Raw genomic sequence first — 19,333 nt, forward strand, 5'->3', positions numbered from 1 at the left:
GTTATAAAGAATGCTACAAAATTAATAACGATATAACCATATAACAATTACAGCATGGAAACAGGCCATCTCAGCCCTTCTAGTCCGTGCCGAACGCTTTAAAATAATTACATTTTACAACTTGCATAAATTACAATTTATTCAACTTTGACGGACTTATCATCAAAATTCACTAAAATAGCTTCTTCCTTCTTTCTTGGCTTTGTAATAATTACACAGTTTGGTTCTTGTATCATTAATACCTCAACTTAACAATCAAAAACAAGCTGTCTCAGTTTTTACATTGGCAATTAAAGAAATTCCTTTGGTGGAGGGAGTTTCAGATCCAGACTTCTTCACCCAAATTTTGGGTGAAAACGTTTCCTAACTCTCCCCTAGACCCCCCCAATGAGAAATCATTTCTTTCATTATACACCATCCCATACTTCGAACATCTCAAACAACCCAGTTGTACAATGTTTTGGTAGAGTTTCAAGACAGCATATAAACAAATACTTACAAATTCCTGGTCATGGTTATTAGCGAAAAACTGTTGGAGCCGAATTGGCCAATCCTCTCTCCGTCTTAGCAGTCCAAATATTTCTTTGTGATTGCACATGTAACAGTTCCAGGGATCTTCTTTAATTGCTGCCTGTGCAGCACCTGGTCCAACCAGTAGGTCCACACATTCCACACAGAAACATCTACACGCAACAGAAAACAGGCATCATCACCACAGGAAGGGATCAGATTGTTGGCGGCCACCACTCCGGTGGGTGAAGAAACTTCCAGTCCAATGACTCAGCTAAACCTTCCAATGAATTTGAGTTGTTTAAGAACAAGCTCAAAACAACTTAAATAATAAATTGCAGATGTGGCAATTCTAAATGTCAAGGTATTAGATTTGACTCTTGAAAAATAATAAGTCCTCTTTGCAAATATTGTGGACAGAAATTAATGAATGATAGTCTTCATAGTACTGAGTGCTGTAATCCCACAAATAATGCAAATTTCTCTGATACTTTTTAACAGAGAAATTAAACTACCATTAGAAGCCTCTGAGTTGAAATTTCTTCCATGACAGATTCCATTTTTATTTGCTGCTGTCACTTCCTTCTGGTGCTGTATTAGTCTACCAATCAATGACTCTATGATAATATCTTTCCTTCCAGTCTTGGTTTCTTTAATAAAAGAGAGTTCTCAATACTGTTCAATCAAAATTGCAGTACCATAATGGGGCAAGGCTGGAAATTGGAGTTCATACACCGCTGGTGAATTATATAGGCACTACAGTTGTTCCCAAATGACATATTAGGCATCATTAAAAAAAAATTGAAACATGAATTGTTTAAACAAAATCTTTGTTTTATTACCTGCAGGAGCCATAATTCCATTTTTTGTCTGTCTGTATTTTATTTTGTGTTGCGTGCTTTATTAGGGGTTATGGTAATTTGTCACGTGGGTTGGGGTGTGGTAGAAGTAATTGAGTATAGTTATGTATTCAGAATCAGAATCAGGTTTATTATCACCAGCATGCGATGTGAAATTTGCTAACTTAGCAGCAGCAGTTCAATGCAATACATAATATAGCAGAGAGAGAAAAAACAGTAATAATTATAAATAAAACATAAAAATAAATAAACAAGTAAATCAATTATGTATAGTGAATAGATTAAAAAATCTGCCAAAACAGAAATACTGTATATTAAAAAAACTGAGGTAGCGTCCAAAGCTTTAATGTCCATTTAGGAATCGGATGGCGGAGGGGAAGAAGTTGTTCCTGAATCGCTGAGTGTGTGCCTTCAGGTTTTTGTATCTCCTGCCTGATGGTAACAGTGAGAAAAGGGCATGCCCTGGGTGCTGGAGGTCCTTAATAATGGACGCTGCCTTTCTGAGACACCGCTCCTTGAAGATGTCCTGGGTACTTTGTAGGCTAGTGCCCAAGATGGAGCTAACTAGAATTTCAACTTCTGCAGCTTCTTTCGGTCCTGTGCAGTAGCCTCTCCATACCAGATCACACTTGGTTGCTGTTAATTTAGTTAGAAGTAGAGACTGGGCAGGGGTTTGGAAATTTTTCAGTGATTGCTTATTTAATTTACTTTGCAATTCTGATATCACTATATAAGATCACTCATCTTTGCTGCTTTTGTAATAAAAAATTGAACGTACTTTTTTTCAACTTGGCACCCAGTTATTTGACAGTGTGTCACATAGTGTCAATTCCCTCACTCAGTCTCTTCCTGGTTTTCATTTGTTTTCAAGTAACCACTACATTTTTGTCAACAAAAAAGAGTTATGGTAAACGAACACCAGTTTATGGCAAAGGATTGCCTTGGACATGTTGATGAAACTGCAATTGTAACACTGAGAACAATATATCAGCAACAGGAGCAACTTGTGGTAAGATTATCTGTGACTTTTTGTTGATTTATGCTGTGTAGTTTGAACACAGTGTTGAAATATTAGACCATACGATATAGAAGCAGAATTAGGCCATTTGGCCCATCGAGTCTGCTCTGTCATTTCATCATGGCTGATCCATGTTCCCTTTTAACTCCAATCTCCTGCCTTCTCCCCATATCCCTATTGCCCCAGTTGCCGACATTGAATACTGTTTGCTTGGTCTGGTTTGAGTGCTCTGGATACATGGACAATTCGTTTGTTGCCTACATTTATTGAATGGAATACTGAACGTTTTGCGAATGTGCTTTGGGCACACAAAGAGTTAGTTGTGAGTTGCGCAATAAGGAGAAAGTAACATGAGTGAATTAAAGCATGGGACTGACATCAGCGGCCCCAAATTCAGGGCTGGCAAAGGAGAAATTAAACTCACTGCCAAAGCTTTGCTGAGTAGAATTGAAAGTCTTCAAAAGGAATGTAAAACAAATGTGAACAAAATTAAAGGTTTAATACCATCAAATAAGGGCCTTTGAACAATAAGTGAAATGCCCTACAAGTGCAATCTCATCTTGAGAATTTGACAAATCCCTACAAAGCAGTCGCTAAGCAACATCAAATACTGATCTCTTTGCTTTCCGAGGGCAACCAGGAAAAACTGAATGAATGTTTCTCAAGCATTGATAGCTGTAGCAGTGCATTCACAGAGGATGTGAAACAATGGTTCACCCAAACATATTACATTGAAGGTAATGTTGATGCAGTAAGTGAATGAGTTTCTCACCTTCCAACAGATACTTTTTTCTCAAATTCATGTTTTGATTACACATACAGCAAGTGACCTGCAAGTTGATTTGAAACTGAGCAACAGTGTGTCAAATGGAAGCTCTCGAAGCTTTGCTGCTGGAAGAAAACCTTTTGTATCAACTAACTCCTCTGCATGCTGGAAGAGCAAGAGGAACAGCTATGGAAAAGGAAGGAGCAGCTTAAGTTGCATGAAAAATTATGGTGCATATTTGGTTAAAGTTAGAGTGCTAAGGGCTTCAACTGAGGCAAATGCTAAAAGTGCTGCAAGTCATATGATGTGAATCCTTATATTGAAAACACCCAAAGATAAGCAAAAACGCCCAATGTCAATGCTGATTTATTTGTTCCTCAAGTGTCTGGGAAACATGAACAAGACCCCCAGGAAGTAGTTCAGGGTGTTTATTCTCAGCCTGCACTAAAGAGGCACTCTGAGCCTATGTCACATCCAACAGCTCAAAGTGCTCATGAGAACATTCACTTGCAGCATGGAAACAATCTTGTTTGAGATGATACAAATCAAAATAGTGTTATTGATATCTTGAGGAAGCAAAATTAAGTAACAACCTTATTGCCACAACAACAACGCAGTTTATCTTTTCCGAAAAGTGAGATTTAAGTATTTGATGGTGATCCATTACAGTATCATGCATTTATGAAGACCTTTGAAAGTAGTGTTAAAAGCAAGACTGACAGCCAGAGTGATTGTCTCTATCTCCTTGAACAGTACAATAGGGGTCGCTCTAGAAAACTTGTCAAAAGTTGCTAGCATGTTGACCCTAAGAGAGGATATGTCATGGCTTCAGGCTTTACTACAGGAATATTTTGGCAATGAACAGAAAATTGCATCTGCCTACATGCAAAAGGTTCTTTCTTGGGTACCTAACAAATCTGAAGAGGTGAAAATGCTTCAAGATTATAGTCTTTTTCTTAGAGGCTGTTGCAATGCCACGGCAGAAGTGCAGTACATGTGCGAGCTGGACATACCTGCGAATATCAAACGAGAAAATCTGCAGATGCTGTAAATCCAAGCAACACACACAAAATGCTGAAGGAACTTAGCAGACCAGGCAGCATCTAGGAAAAGAGTACGGTCAACATTTTGGGCCGAAATGTCGAATGTAATCTTTTTCTTGATGCTGCCTGGCCTGCTGAGTTCTTCCAGCATTTTGAGTGTGATGCCTGCCAATACATTGATTGCCATAGAGAAATTGTCCGTCATGCTTAGGGATATATGGAGGATGGTGGTCTGTGAACTGCAAGAAAGACACAACCTTAAGACTACTTTCACCGACATTGTTGATTTTATTGAAAGGCAAGTAAAGGTTGCTCTAACCCAGCAGTTGGGAATTATCAGGATGCTCCATCACTGGCAGTAAGCAAAGGTGTGAGCAAAACTAAGACACAACTTCATTCTAAGGCTAAAGGAAGCAGTTTTGCCACTACTGTGAGAAGTAAAGCCAAAACGAAACCTGGAACTAATGGAAAGGAAATGGCCTCATCAGCCAAAGAGATATGTCTATTTTGCGAGGGACACACATTGGATTTGTACTCTAAGAAGGAGAAAAGGGCTTGTAGTGAGAAGATTGCCTTCCTAAAGGAAAACAGTGTCTGCTTTGGCTGTATGTGTACAGGACACATAAGCAAGGTTTGCAGGAAGTGTCTTTCATGCAAGGTATGCAGTTTTAAACATTCCAGATACTTCATATTCACTCTGATGAAATGGGTGCAGAATCAAAACAAGCCAAGAACGATTCAGACACAACAGTGAGTAGTGCCTTGGTATCCAATGGTCTTATAGGGGCTGGTGATCATGATTGAAAAGCACAAGTGAAGTCTAAGAAGGGTACCAAGACAGTGGTTACTTATGCTTTCCTAGATCAAGGAAGTACAACAGTGCTCTGCACAGTGGGCCTCATGAACAAGCTCAACTGCACAGGAAAAAGGATACACATTCTCTTACACACCATGGGTCAAGAGAAGGTTGTGAGTAGGTACATTGTATAAGTATTGGAAGTGGCTGACTTAGATGGTGAAAACTAGTGTGAACGACCTAACATCTATACACAGGGAATGTATGCCTGCCTACAGAGGGAACATCCCATGACAGAGGGGTCCCCAGCGATGATCTCACCTGAAATAAATCCATTTACCAGAAACTGGTTGGAAATTGAGCTGCTGACAGGGATGAATGTGCGTCTAGCATTGGAGCCGTTGCCAGTGATTTGCAAGGTCAGTAATGGGACTTAGGTAATTAGATCAATGTTGGGTTGTACTGTAAATGGACCATTAAAAGAAAACAATGATGATAGAAGAGACTGTGCATAGCCAGAGCTGACAGTTAACAGGATTTCAGCTTTGAACTTGGATGGGCTTTGGCAGTGGCGGTTCACAGCAAACTTTCCTGAATGCAGTCAGGATGAATGACCTGGTTTGTCTAAAGAAGACAAGTTCATGGAGCTGGTTAAAAATTCTGCAGGACTGGTGGATGGCCACTAGCAGATACGTTTTTCCTTTATGAAAGGAGGAGGTTGACATGCCAAATAACAAGAAGGTTGCAGGACAAAGTGCTCCAAATCTACGAAGAAGGATTAAGGAGGATTTGTCATTTCATACCATTAAACAGCTTTCATGAAGGATGTAATCTCCAAAGGTTATGCCGAAAGAGTGCCAGCAGAGGATCTGATACACAGTGATGGAAAAGTCTGGTATACTCTACATCATGGTGTTCACTGCAGAAAAGGGAAACTCTGAATTGTGTTTGACTGTGGAGTGACTTTTCAGGGAACATCACTAAATCAGCTGTTACAGGGGCCAGATCATACTAGCTCACTGATTGGATTCATAACCAGATTTAGAAAAGTATCAGTGGTGATCATGGCAGATTTGAATCAATATTTCATAAGGTTAAAGTACCAGCAGAAGATGAAGATCTGCTGAGGCTTCAGTGGTGGCTTGATGGCAGTCTCAGCCCACACATGGTGGACTTTAGAATGGTGGTACATCTCTTTGGAGCAGCTTCATCGCTGAACTGTGCCAAGTTTGCCCTTAGGGAATGCGCAAAAGACAATAAAGAACAGTTCAGCTAAAGGATGGTGGATAAGGTTTTGTATTGTTTCTAGTCAATGACTGCCCTGTGTCAGTGCCCCCCAAAGAAGAAACAGTACCTCTGTCTCATGACCTTATATCTGTTTGTGTTATAGTTTGCTTTCGATTCACAAAGTGGATAAGCAACAGACATCGTGTGCGAGCTGTGATACCAAAGGAACAAAGAATGAAAGAGATGAAGAATTTGGATTTGGATCAAGATATACCTTTGGTGGAGAGAGCAATGGGTATGCAATAGTGCATTCTGTCTGATACTTTTAAGTTTAAGATCATGATCCCAGATAGATTTCCCCTTCTGGTGAGTGGTCTATGATCCTTCAGGAACCTTGCAAGAAAGAACTTGGCTGGGATGACACTATGCCAACGTGAGTGGACGAGCTGGAAGAACTCTGTCAATTGGAAGACTTCAGGTTTGTTAGGTGTTTGAAGCCCCTGGATTTTGGAGAAGTTACTGCTGTACAGTTACACCACTTTACAGATGCAAGCAAAGACGGCTATGGAGCAGTGACCTACCTGCTTTTGCACAATGCGTGATCTCAGGTGCACAGTTTTTTTATCATGAGAAAATCTAGGATAACTCCATTGAAGTAGTATGGAGCTCACTGCTGCTACAATGGCAAGCCGTATGGACACACTGTGGAAGAAGGAATTGCACATACAGCTTAATAACTCATCTTTTGGACTGGTAGTATCAAAGTATATCAAGACTGAAACTTCCAGGTTCCGGACCTTCGTTGCAAGCAGCGTTTCAGAAATTCTTAAGGTCACACAGGCATTTCAATGGAGATATGTAAACACTTCAAGTAACCTGGCAGATGCAGCCTCTAGAACGTTGAACATTCCTGAAGAATGAAATGTGGATATCAGCCCCTCATTATCTTCCTCAGCCTGAAAGGAAATAGCCTGTGCATCCTGATTTTTCTGGAGAACTCTTGCTCAGTGATCCAGAAGTCAAGCGGAGTGCTACAATGCATGTCATGCAGACTGAAGAGGAGGTAGATGTGGTTACACGTACAATCCATCACTTCTTGTCTTGCACCCATTTGAAGAAGACAGTGCCCTGGATTTAAGAACCTACTCTTGTTTCTTAGTCAGAAGAGGAAACAATTGATCATCACTCTTCCTCAGTCTGACTTAAATGAAGAAAAGTGAGTGTATTCATTGGAGAGAGAGATTGAGAAGACCAAAGGTCAGATCAACCAAGGTTGTATCTCAGTGAAGGAGATTAGAAAGGCTGAAATGGAGATCATTGGGTTTTGCCACAGAAAGAGATTTCCAGATGAATTCTCAGGTTTGCAAAGGGGAGAAAGTGTGAAAAGGAACAGTGATATTTTTAAGCTGAATCTTAAAGTACTTAAAGATGGTGTCTTGAGAGTTGGAGAACAGCTTAGTGGGGCAGCCATGCCTAAAGAGTCAAATATCCTGTTACATTGGCAAAGGATCTCCAAATCTCAGACATCATTCTGAGGCATTTGCATCATGCGGTAGGACTTTGTGGCTATAACCACACGTTGTCTATGTTGCACCAAAAATACTAGATTCCCGGTGCTAGTACTAGGAAGAATGCCTTCTAAGTGTGTTCTTTGTCGAGAGTTGCACATAGCTTCAGGATGCCAGCTCCTGGCAGATCTACCTCTAGACAGGCTCTCTCCAGATGAATTTCTGTATACACATTTGGACCTTTTGAAATGAAGAGCAGAAGGAGAGGTATGGAGTCATATTTACCTGGCTAGCTATATGAGCTGTTCACATTTAAGCGGCATCTTCTTTGGACACAGAGTCCTTTGTTAATATACTTCGCTGCTTTATAGCAAGGCGAGGACAGGTTCATGAACTGCACTCTGATAATGTGACAAACTTAGTTGGAGCTGAGTGTGAATCAAGAGAAGTTTTTGAGAAGTGGAACCATTCACAGATCAGTGATGTCCTTCTTCAGAAGGAATTAAATAGATTTTTAATGCCCCTGCTGGCTCACATCATGGGGGAACACAGGAGAGATTGATCAGATCTGTGCGAAAGGTCCTCAATTCCACCATGAAGGTACAGAATCTTGATGAAGAGGGTTTCCTCATAGTCCTTTGCAAAGTAGAGGCTATTATCAATGGTCATCCAATTACTAAGGCATCCTCTGTTCCTAATGATTTAGAAGAACTAACATCCAACCACCTGTTGCTTCTGAAGACCTCACCATCCTTACCATCAGGAGAGTTCCAAGAGGAAGACAATTATGCTCATCAGAGATGGAAGCAGATCCAATAAATGTTGAATTTGTTTCAGAAATGGTAGGTCAAGCAGTACTTGCCAGAGTTACAGGAATGTCAGAAATGGTCAGGTATAAAGTACAATTTCCTCCCAGGAGACATTGTGCTTTAGTTGATGGCACAGTGCCTCACAATTTATGGATCACGGGAAGAGTCATTCAAGCCTTTCTAAACAGAAGAGGATTTGTGCGACAGGTGTGCATCAAGACCAAGACCAGCTGTCTGGACAGGCCTAAAACAAATATCTGTCTTCTACAGGAGGCAGAGGTTTGAGGAACTACAACTCTAGAAGCTTCACTCACTTTGGTTGTCTGATTTCCTGACTTTGACCTGACTTCCTGACTTGACAGAGTTGTGGTAAAGATCCCCCTGTACTGGGCTAAGTGCTGGAAACCTCTGGCATAGATGACTGTTACATGACTTGACTTGAAGAAGAAAGATGAAAGAGGACATTTGCATAAATATTAAGTTGTTGATCCTTGAAGATATCATGTCTCCTATTTTTGTAGTATGTTGCTGTGATTATTATAGTGCAATTATTAGGGGCTGGGATGTCACAACCATGTATCTATGTTCTGCCTGTCTGTATTGCATTTTGTGTTGCATGTTTTATTATGGGTTACCACAATGTGTCACGTAGGTTAGGGTGTGATGGAAGCCAGTAAGTATAGTTACGTATTCACACCTTGTGCCGTGCGTTTAGTTAGGGATAGAGACCGAGCAGGGGCTGGATATTTTTTATTGACTGATCATTTCACCTACTTTACTAATTCTGATATGGCTATATAAGATTGCTTGTCTTTGCTGGTGTTGTACTAAAGTACTTTTTTCAACTTGGAACTCAGTTATTTGGAAGTGTGTCACATAGTGTCAATTCTCTCAGTCTCTCAGCGCTTTTGGGCTGTTTTCCAAGTAACCACTACATTATCGGAAGAAACATTAAGATCCCTGCGGAAAGTAGAAAGGGTGGGGGGAAGAGCAGACGTGGATAATGGTGGGATCTCATTGTAGCTGGCAGAAATAATGAACAATGATAAACTAGATACAGAGGTTCATAGTGAGAAAGGTGAGGACTAGGGGAATTCTGCTTCTGTTCTGGCTGGGGTGGGGGGACAGTGAGGCAGGTAAGAGCAGAAGTACAAGAAAAGGAGGAAATGCAATATTCAGCTCTATTAGCCACAGCACACTTACTGAAAAAGGAGGATATTTCCAATGTCCTGTAACAGAAAGCCTCATCTTGGAGAAATTGGAGAAAGGAATGTCTTCCTTACAGGAGATAGGGTGGAAAGGGTGTACTCTAAATAGCAGTGGGAGTGGGCGGGTTTATCCAAATATTTGTCTCCTGAGATGGAGACAGAGGGACTTATAAAAGGGCGTTAGGCGTCAGAGATGGTCCATATGAATTTGCAATGGAAGTTGGTGGTGAAGGTGATAAAATTGATGAGTTTTGCTCATGTGGTTCAATCTGCCATTCTCCCATCCCCTAATGGCTACTATTCTCATCTGCTTTACTTAACTGAATCCAGTTCTGATAATCTTTTGTATTCCTCATCTTCCTCCAGCAGCTGTCACCTCTCTGCACTCTCCCCTCCCCCCAGCTTGCTCACTCTGTTGTTTTATTTTCATTTTCCTCTCTCTTTGTTTGCCTCCAACTATCATCCACCTGCCGTAGCCTTCCAACTCCACTCCTATGTTCACTAATTCCTTCTTCCCCACCTGTCTATCTATCTATTGAGATACGGTGTAAATAGGCCCTTCCGGCCCTTCAAGCCATGCCGCCCAGCATTTTCCCAGTTCAACCCTAGCCTACATCCTCGGACTGGGAGGAAACCACAGCACCCAGAGGAAAACCACACGGTTACATGGAGAACATACAAACTCCTTACAAGCGGTGACAGGAATTGAAAGCTGGGTCCCTGACACTTTAAAGTATTTTACTAATCACTTACACTGGCCACCTTGCAAGGTTTCAGTCCAAAATGTTGACAGTTCTTTTTCTCTGTAAAAAATGTTGCTTGACTCACTGTGATCTTCCAGCAGATTATTACCACAATTCCCTACACCTACTCACATCCAATTTTACTGAAGGCTGACTGGGGGACTCATAAACAATATGCTCATATGAGACAGGAAAGGCAGAGTGCCTTCATGTTTGCAGGCTGATTTTTTACCAGATTTGGTTCAGTTATCCATGACAGGTGAATGGAACTGGACAGACATTGAGTCCATGAGAAGATTGCTCGTCAGCCAGGAGCTGCAATATTTCCTTCAGACCTGATGCCTGAATCAGCTGACTCCCAGCCTCCACAATTTGTAATATTCTCCTAATCCTCCCTAACTTCTTCTAATGTCATGGGAACACTGAGATGCACAAAGAATTTTAACTGGGAATTTAATATTTCTGGGTTTAACATTTCAGGAGAAATCGAAGGAATGCCAGGAGTGGAACCCTGTCATCTCAAAGTCTAGTACCCAATGGTGGAATGAAAAGAGAAAAATGCTTAATAAGTCTCGGCTGAACTGGACATTGACAACAAGATCCCTTGCTTTGCCTGGCAATTCTGAGGGAACCCACCCCCCTGTGTTTAGCCATTCAATAGAAGTAAGTCTCAGATTCATACCAAACTACTTTAAGGTCTAGGAATTAATCAGTTGCAACATACCCGTTACTTCATTTCACGTTGAGTACAGCGATATGCACCTGAGAGAATGCCCACTAGTAAGTGATAGATTTAAGACCCAATTCACTTCAATGGCAATTTTCCGATGTACTGGAAATAAGAATTAGTTGTTTACTTCTGCTGAATGTTTTAATAATTTGCCTTATCTTGTATGTTTAATAACCTTGTAAAGACTGTTAATTTCCCTCATAACTTTCTCACAACATAATGCTTCTCCTCTAGCTTTGGCGTGTCAAGGGCTAACAGGAATACTTCATTGCTGAGACTGCAGGATAACATCATTCATGGCTTGGGTCAATATTTGGACCTGGCTGCTGAGCCTGAACAGCATTGGCCCTCCGCATCATACAAATTGGTTTCAGCGACAGTGATTCTGGATGATGGGTCAAATCTGCACAATGAGATGTCTACCACACAGGACCTTAGTTCACAGTTATTAGGATGTACCAGGTAACTGATCAGTTTAACCTTGCTGATGGTGAAGCTCCTGGGAGACACAAATCAGGGCTGAAAATAGACATGGAGATTTATTTCTAAAGGAAACCCAGTTACATATATTAGAGGCAAGTCCTATCTGACTACACTGATTTTTTGGTGTGATGTAACAGAAAGGTTGATGAATGAAAGACACTTGATTAAGTATCAATCACTGGTTAACACAATCAAAGCCTTAAGGACAAAAAGGTTGGTGTCAGCACAAACGGAAGACAGCATCATAGTAAACATTGAGTTTTTGGAAAAGATGATGCTAGGCACTGGTGTTTCTCAGTGCATTTTGGATATTAGTGTTGGGTAAAATATCCATATTTCCTAATGACATTCAAATAGTAAGGAAGATAGTATGGACGCTCCTGAATCGTCTGTCACTACTTTGGACAGCCTACCACCTTTATTGATTCTCTAAGTAGCAATACAGTACACAGGATGTTGTCTAACCAGTGCCATTAAATGTAACACTGTCTTGTAACAAAATGATTTGCAATCTGCATTTCTTCTTTTCCTGTCCCCAGTCGTAAAACTGAATTGCTCATACCTGCAGCAATTATTGTTTCCACACATGAGTACCTCCCTGCCCCCACAGCAGATGGTACAGTAGGACTGGTAACCGTCATCATCATACTGGTATGCACATTCCAAGAAGCAATTCTGAAAACAACCACAACACCATTAGGAATTTCACAATCATATGAGTCAGTTGTATTTTCTTCAACCTTTTTGTGCACCTCAAAATAACTGTGATCAAGTTATTGGACACTGGACCTCGGATTATCAGTGCTTGCAGCATACCTTCACTCATACCTCTGCAACATCATCCACCACGTTAAGCTTTGATTAGCATGACATCATATTTGCAGTTTTTAAATAATTGCCCAAATATTAGCATTCTGTTGGAGCAGCCTGGTGCCTTTGCTTTACTAATATGCCATACTACAAAGCTTTAGGACATGGGTTCAGGCCTGTTAGCTAGCTGGGGTATCTGATATAAGACAGGGTGCTTGCCAGCCAGGAGGAAGAATCAGAGGTTAAGTAAATCTGTGGTGCACTCAAGCACTTCCTAGAAGCCAACTCAAAGAGAGACATTGGTAGAGGCCTGAAAAGGCTCCTGGCCCATTCTTCAGGAAATGGTGGGCGAAGACCTAGAGAAAGGAAAAAAAAAGAAAACTGAAAATAGATAATATTCTCTTAAAAGGATATGCCCATGGTGGTGGTGGAAAGGGTTGTATTTTTTTATATGTGTGTCTCACAGTGACGGGATTCAAACTAATGCAGAAAAGTAACCAGAGAATCCACTCTATTTGTTTCAGAATCAGAGATCTGACACGAGCAGATGCAAGATACACATGAAGAGGGGAAGAATATTACAGACATCAAGTACCTTCCCCCTTTCATCTTGCTTTTCACATCTGTTTCAATAAAGTAACTATCTATTATGATGGAACATGGCCAAAAGTCATAACTAGTTTTCACTTATTTTTGTTGTAAGCCAAATATTGCGTGGCACCCATCGCATTGTGGGGAAGTGGAAGTCACATTATTTTAAGCACTTCCTCCCCCCCACTCCAATATACTCCCCATTAACTCTTTGAGTACTTGCTGTCCCTTGCAGCTTTCACAGTATGTACCTTGGGCCCTATTTTCAAACCTTTTGCTGTTCTGAAATATAATTTGCAGAGTGTTTGTTTTGTGCTTGCATAATTCTTAATGATATTTTTCCCATTCTTAAAGATACAGTGCATTGCAGTTGCACAAAAAAAAAGGCTCCTACAAAGATTTTCTGCAGTTTTGGAGGCAATTCCTGTAGGATTATCGCACTGAGGATGCGATACTCAAATCCCATAGACTGCTGCAAATTGTCAGGTCTGTGTGAACATGACTTACCCCAATTTTAGCTTGTCACAAGCCCTGCAGAAACAAGAAACATACATTAAGATTAAAAAAAATGTGATTTTGTTTTACAAATGACAAGGCATGTGTATGTGTCTTGGGATATAGAACGCACAAGAAATAACCTCACTCAGGGGAATCATCTTCCCAACTGTTAGTGGTGTTTGGAAAGGCTGCCATTGTCTTCTGTTTCAATTTGTTTTCTTTTCAGAGTTTCCTGATTCAACAGGATAAAAAAATGTTTTTGATTTTCTGCAATGACATAATTGACAAGTGATTGCACAAAAGTGCATCACTGAACTACAATTGGGTTTATCAAGGTGGAACTGTGTTCAGATTTTTAACAAATCCCAAAAATCTTCACAAGGAAAATTTATCAAATGTTCTGCAGTGCATCTCTGCAAGCTGAGCAATCACTGCGCAAACAACAAGGCAAACAATTGAAAATAGGGCCCGTTACATTTCACATAATGTGAATGTGTATGGTGGAGTAGCATTAGGTAATTAAGAGAGCTGTGTGAAAGCATGCATCAGGCCTTTGCCACATTCTTATCCCAGTAACAAAACATCTAAAAAATACTTTTCTTCTCATAAATCCAATGCATCTAATAGTCCACAAGGGGCTTATGACAGCTAAACCTTCATTTGGAATATGCTACAAACCGTGAAATTTCTTAAACCTATGGCACATCCCAAAATTTGGGTAAACACTAAAATTTGCATTGCTGTTTCTCTCTGCGCCTGATGGCACATCGGGCGGCAACCTTGCTGCTTCTTTCACATTTGTCTGTTTTTTTACGAGGCTGAGTTGCTAGCTTGATGCTTAACCCAGTAGGGGTGGAAAGCATGCAAGGACCCAGCCGGATTTGAACCCTGGGACCACTCACCTCGAAGTCCGATGCAGATGGCACTACACCACCGACCAGCTTATATTTGCATTGTAATACTCAAAGTAATTGGATTTTCACCTAGACAAACTACTGTATAATACACATCTGGGCAAAGCAGAATTCAAGAGGTGATCTGTCACCATAAGAATCCCACGTATCATGAATACATTTCCTCCTCTTGTCATCAGATAGTGATCATTTGCTTAAATCAAATAATTATTACTCAGACCTTACAGATACTCACCATAACAGATACACGTACCTCCTATGCTACTGACACTAGATTATATCACCATCTGCACTTACCTCGTGAGGTATATTTTAAATAGGTGAATGCCTCAATCAATATAGAATATAACAGAATTCAGCATGATAACATGATAGGATACAGTATCGCATCCAAATTAATATATGCATATACATGCGTCCTCCCTGTTAATTATTTTACATCCTTCACCTTAGTAGCAAATTGCCTGTGGCACTGGTCTCAAAATCACAGACTATGTTCTTTTAGAATACAAAGTACACCATCAGCACACTGCTTCATCCAGAATGCCAAGCGAGTTAACCTACTGGACCAGCCTCCCATATGGAACTTGGTCAAAGATCTCGCTAAGGTCCATGTAGACAATGTTCACTGCCTTTCTTTCATCATCCTTCCTGTAACCTTCTCAAAAATGTCTATAAGATTGATTAGACATGACCTACCATGCACAAAGCCATGTTGACCATCCTTAATCAGGCCCTGCTTATCCAAGTAATTATATATCTTGTCCTTTAGAATACGTTCCAATAATTTACCCATGACTGAAGTCAGGCTCACTGGCCTGTTATTTCCCGATCTACTCTTAGAGCCATGGAACAATGTTTGCTAACCTCCAATCCTCCAACACCTCACCTGTGGCTAAAGATATTTTAAATATCTCTGGCAGGGCCTTTGTAACATCAGCACTTGCTTACTGCAAGTTTCGAGGGGCACCCTGGGGACTTATCTTAAGACTAATTTTCCTCATGAAAGCAAGCTCCTCCTCTTCTGCAATTTGGATACTGTCCACGACTTCACTACACTTTTATCTCAGATCTATAGACCCTCAAGCACATTTGAGGGTCTAACAGCACATTTGGAAAGTGGTGAAATCATTGGACAAAGTCACCATGGATTTGTGAAAGGAAAATCATGTCTGTCGAATCTCATAGAATTTTTTGAGGATGTAACTAGTAAAGTGGACAGGGGAGAACCAGTGGATGTGGTATATTTGGATTTTCAAAAGGCTTTTGATAAGGTCCCACACAGGAGATTAGTGTGCAAACTTAAAGCACACGGTATTGGCAGTATGGTATTGATGTGGATAGAGAATTGGTTGGCAGACAAGAAACAAAGAGTGGAAATAAACGGGGCCTTTTCAGAATGGCAGGCAGTGACTAGTGGGGTACCGCAAGGCTCAGTGCTGGGACCCCAGTTGTTTACAATATATATTAATGACTTAGACGAGGGAATTAAATGCGCATCTCCAAGTTTGCCGATGACACGAAGCTGGGTGGCAGTGTTAGCTGTGAGGAGGATGCTAAGAGGATGCAGGGTGACTTGGATAGGTTAGGTGAGTGGGCAAATTCATGGCAGATGCAATTTAATGTGGATAAGTGTGAAGTTATCCACTTTGGTGGCAAAAACAGGAAAAACAGATAATTAGCTGAATGGTGGCCAACTAGGAAATGGGGAGGTGCAACGAGGCCTGGGTGTCATTATACACCAGTCATTGAAAGCGGGCTTGCATGCACAGCAGGCGGTGAAAAAGGCAAATGGTATGCTGGCATTTATAGCAAGAGGATTCAAGTACAGGAGCAGGGAGGTACTACTGCAGTTGTACAAGGCCTTGGTGAGATCACACCTGGAGTATTGTGTGCAGTTTTGGTCCCCTAATCTGAGGAAAGACATTCTTGCCATAGATGGAGTACAAAGAAGGTTCACCAGATTGATTCCTGCGATGGCAGGACTTTCATATGATGAAAGGCTGGATCGACTAGGCTTATACTCGTTGGAATTTAGAAGATTGAGGGGGGGGATCTTATTGAAACGTATAAAATCCTAAAGGGATTGGACAGGCTAGATGCAGGAAGATTGTTCCCGATGTTGGGGAAGTCCAGAACGAGGGGTCACAGTTTAAGGATAAAGGGGAAGCCTTTTAGGACCGAGATTAGGAAAAACTTCTTCACACAGAGAGTGGTGAATCTGTGGAATTCTCTGCCACAGGAAACAGTTGAGGCCAGTTCATTGGCTATATTTAAGAGGGAGTTAGATATGGCCCTTGTGGCTAAAGGGATCAGGGGGTATGGAGAGAAGGCAGGTACAGGGTTCTGAGTTGGATGATCAGCCATGATCATACTGAATGGTGGTGCAGGCTCGAAGGGCCGAATGGCCTACTCCTGCACCTATTTTCTATGTTTCTAAGCACCTCATTTGATCTTCACTGCCTGCACCTGATATTTGCCTCTTTCTTCTTCTTAACCAGGGCCTCAACATCCCTCAAAAAACAAAGGTTCCCCAAATCTGTTAGTTTTGCCTTTTATTCTCACAGAAACACATATGGTTATACTCTCAATAGTTCACTTTAGAAGGCCTCCCACCTACCAAGCATCCTTTGCTAGGAAACAGAGACCTGCTAGATCTCTTCTAACACTACTAAAATTGGCCTTTCTCCAATTTAGAATCTCAACCAAAGAACCAGTTCTATGCTTCTCCATAATTATGTTGAAACTAATGGAATTATGATCACAAGATCCAAAGTGCTCTCCTGCACAAACTTCTTTCACCTGCCCTGTATCATTCTCGACAGGAAGCTCCAGGATCATGTTCTCTCTAGTTGGGACCTCTGCATTGATTAAGTGTTGGCGCGTGGCCAAGTGGTTAAGGCTTTGGACTAGTGATCTGAAGGTTGCAAGTTCGAGCCTCAGCTGAGGCAGCATGTTGTGTCCTTGAGCGAGACACTTAACCACACATTGCTCCTGCATGCTTATAGCCCAGCAGTAGCGGTTGGTGCAGTATGGATAAGACAAAACAAGGAAACTTTCCTGAACACATTTGACAAACTCTATCCCATCCAGTTTTTGCATTCTGAGAATCCCAGACAACACACAGAAAGTCAAGATCATCTACTATCACAACCTTATCTTTCATGCAATTGTCTGCTACCTCTATATTTGCTCCTCTAAATCCACTGACTATTGGGACGTCTGTAATATAAACTCTTTAATGTGGATATCACTTTCTTATTCCTCAGTCAAACCCATAAGGAATGCTATCAAAGCTTGAGCGTGATCTAGACCAGCTGGAAAATGGGCTGAAAAATGGCAGATGGGATTTAATGCAGACAAGTGTGAGCTGTAGTACTTTGGGAGGACAAACCAGGATATGACTTACACAGTGAATGATAGGGCACTGGTGTGCCTTAGAATGAAGGGACCCGGGAAGACAGATCCATAACAACTTGAAATTGCCTGTGGCACTGGTCTCAAAATCAGAGGTAGATATGTATGTAAAGAAAGCTTTTGGCACATTGGCCTTCATACTATAAATCTGAGCATTGAGTACAGGAGTTCGATGTTATGTTGAAGTTTTATTAGATGTTGGTGAGCTGTACAGCTCTGGTTGCTGGAATGAAATTCATAAGCTTGCAAGAGTGCAGAGAAAATTTACAAGGAAGTTGCCAGGACTTGAAGACCTTTTTCCCAGGGCTGAAATGGCTAAAACAAGAGGGCATAGTTTTAAGTTGCTTGGAAGAAGGGATGTCAGGGGTAAGTTTTTCACACAGAGAGTGGTGGGTACGTGGAATGCATTGCCTGTGACAGTGCTGGATGCAGATACAATAGGGTCTTTTAAGAGAGTCTTAGGTAAGTACATGGAGCTTAGAAAGATAGAAGGATGTGCGGTAGGGCAATTATAGGCAGTCTCTAGAGTAGGTTACATGGTTGACACAACATTGTGGGCCAAAGGGCCTGTAATGTACTGTAGATTTTCATGTTCTATATGTTCTATGTATAGGGAAAGATTGCACAGGTTAGGACTTTATTGCCAGGAGTGAAGAAAAATGAAATGAGATCTTAAAGAGGTATAAAAATTATGAGATGCATAGAAAGGGTAAATATATGCAGGCTATCTCCCTTGAGGTTGGGTGAGACTAGAACTAGAGTCATAAATTAATAGTGAAAGGCGAAATGTTTAAGGGAAAACTTGCTCTGGATTTCCAGCACTAGCAGAATTTCTTGTGTTTATAACCAGAAAAGTAACTTGGACAAGAGATGCAAAAAAATGGGAGCCTGATCACATGTAAGGGGAAAAAAGGAAGAGAAACCTTGCAAAATGAGTACAAATTTGATGGAACTTAGTGCCTGGATTGCCAAACAATCTAATTGTTCATAAGGCAACAACAAAAACAAAATAGACAATAGACAATAGGTGCAGGAATAGGCCATTCGGCCCTTTGAGCCAGCACCGCCATTCACTGTGATCATGGCTGATCATCCACAATCTGTATCCAGTTCCTGCCTTATCCCCATAACCTTTGATTCCACTATCTTTAAGAGCTCTATCCATCTCTTTCTTGAAAGCACCAGAGACTTGGCCTTCACAGCCTTCTGGGGCAGAGCATTCCATATATCCACCACTCTCTGGGCGAAAAGGTTTTTCCTCAACTCCGTTCTAAATGGCCTACCCCTTATTCTTAAACTGTGGCCTCTGGTTCTGGACTCATCCATCAGCAGGAACATGCTTCCTGCCTCCAGCATGTCCAATCCCTTAATAATCTTATATGTTTCAATAAGATCCCCTCTC

At 41.1% G+C, this 19,333-nt stretch overlaps 1 protein-coding gene across 15 annotated transcripts in view; it reads right to left on the minus strand.

The window, feature by feature from the left end:
* The window catches only part of dnmt3ab (DNA (cytosine-5-)-methyltransferase 3 alpha b), a 514,213-nt gene that overhangs the window by 73,969 nt on the left and 420,911 nt on the right, over positions 1 to 19,333 (minus strand). For all 15 annotated transcript variants that reach the window (XM_072251369.1, XM_072251365.1, XM_072251366.1 and 12 more), the window contains 2 exons: positions 12,264 to 12,376; positions 500 to 683 (listed from right to left, as the gene is read on the minus strand). In XM_072251369.1, coding sequence (XP_072107470.1) covers positions 500 to 683; positions 12,264 to 12,376 — 297 coding nt within the window. The remainder of the gene's footprint in view (positions 1 to 499; positions 684 to 12,263; positions 12,377 to 19,333) is intronic.

This window comes from Mobula birostris, chromosome 2 (assembly GCF_030028105.1).
Source record: "Mobula birostris isolate sMobBir1 chromosome 2, sMobBir1.hap1, whole genome shotgun sequence".
NCBI lineage: Eukaryota > Metazoa > Chordata > Chondrichthyes > Myliobatiformes > Myliobatidae > Mobula > Mobula birostris.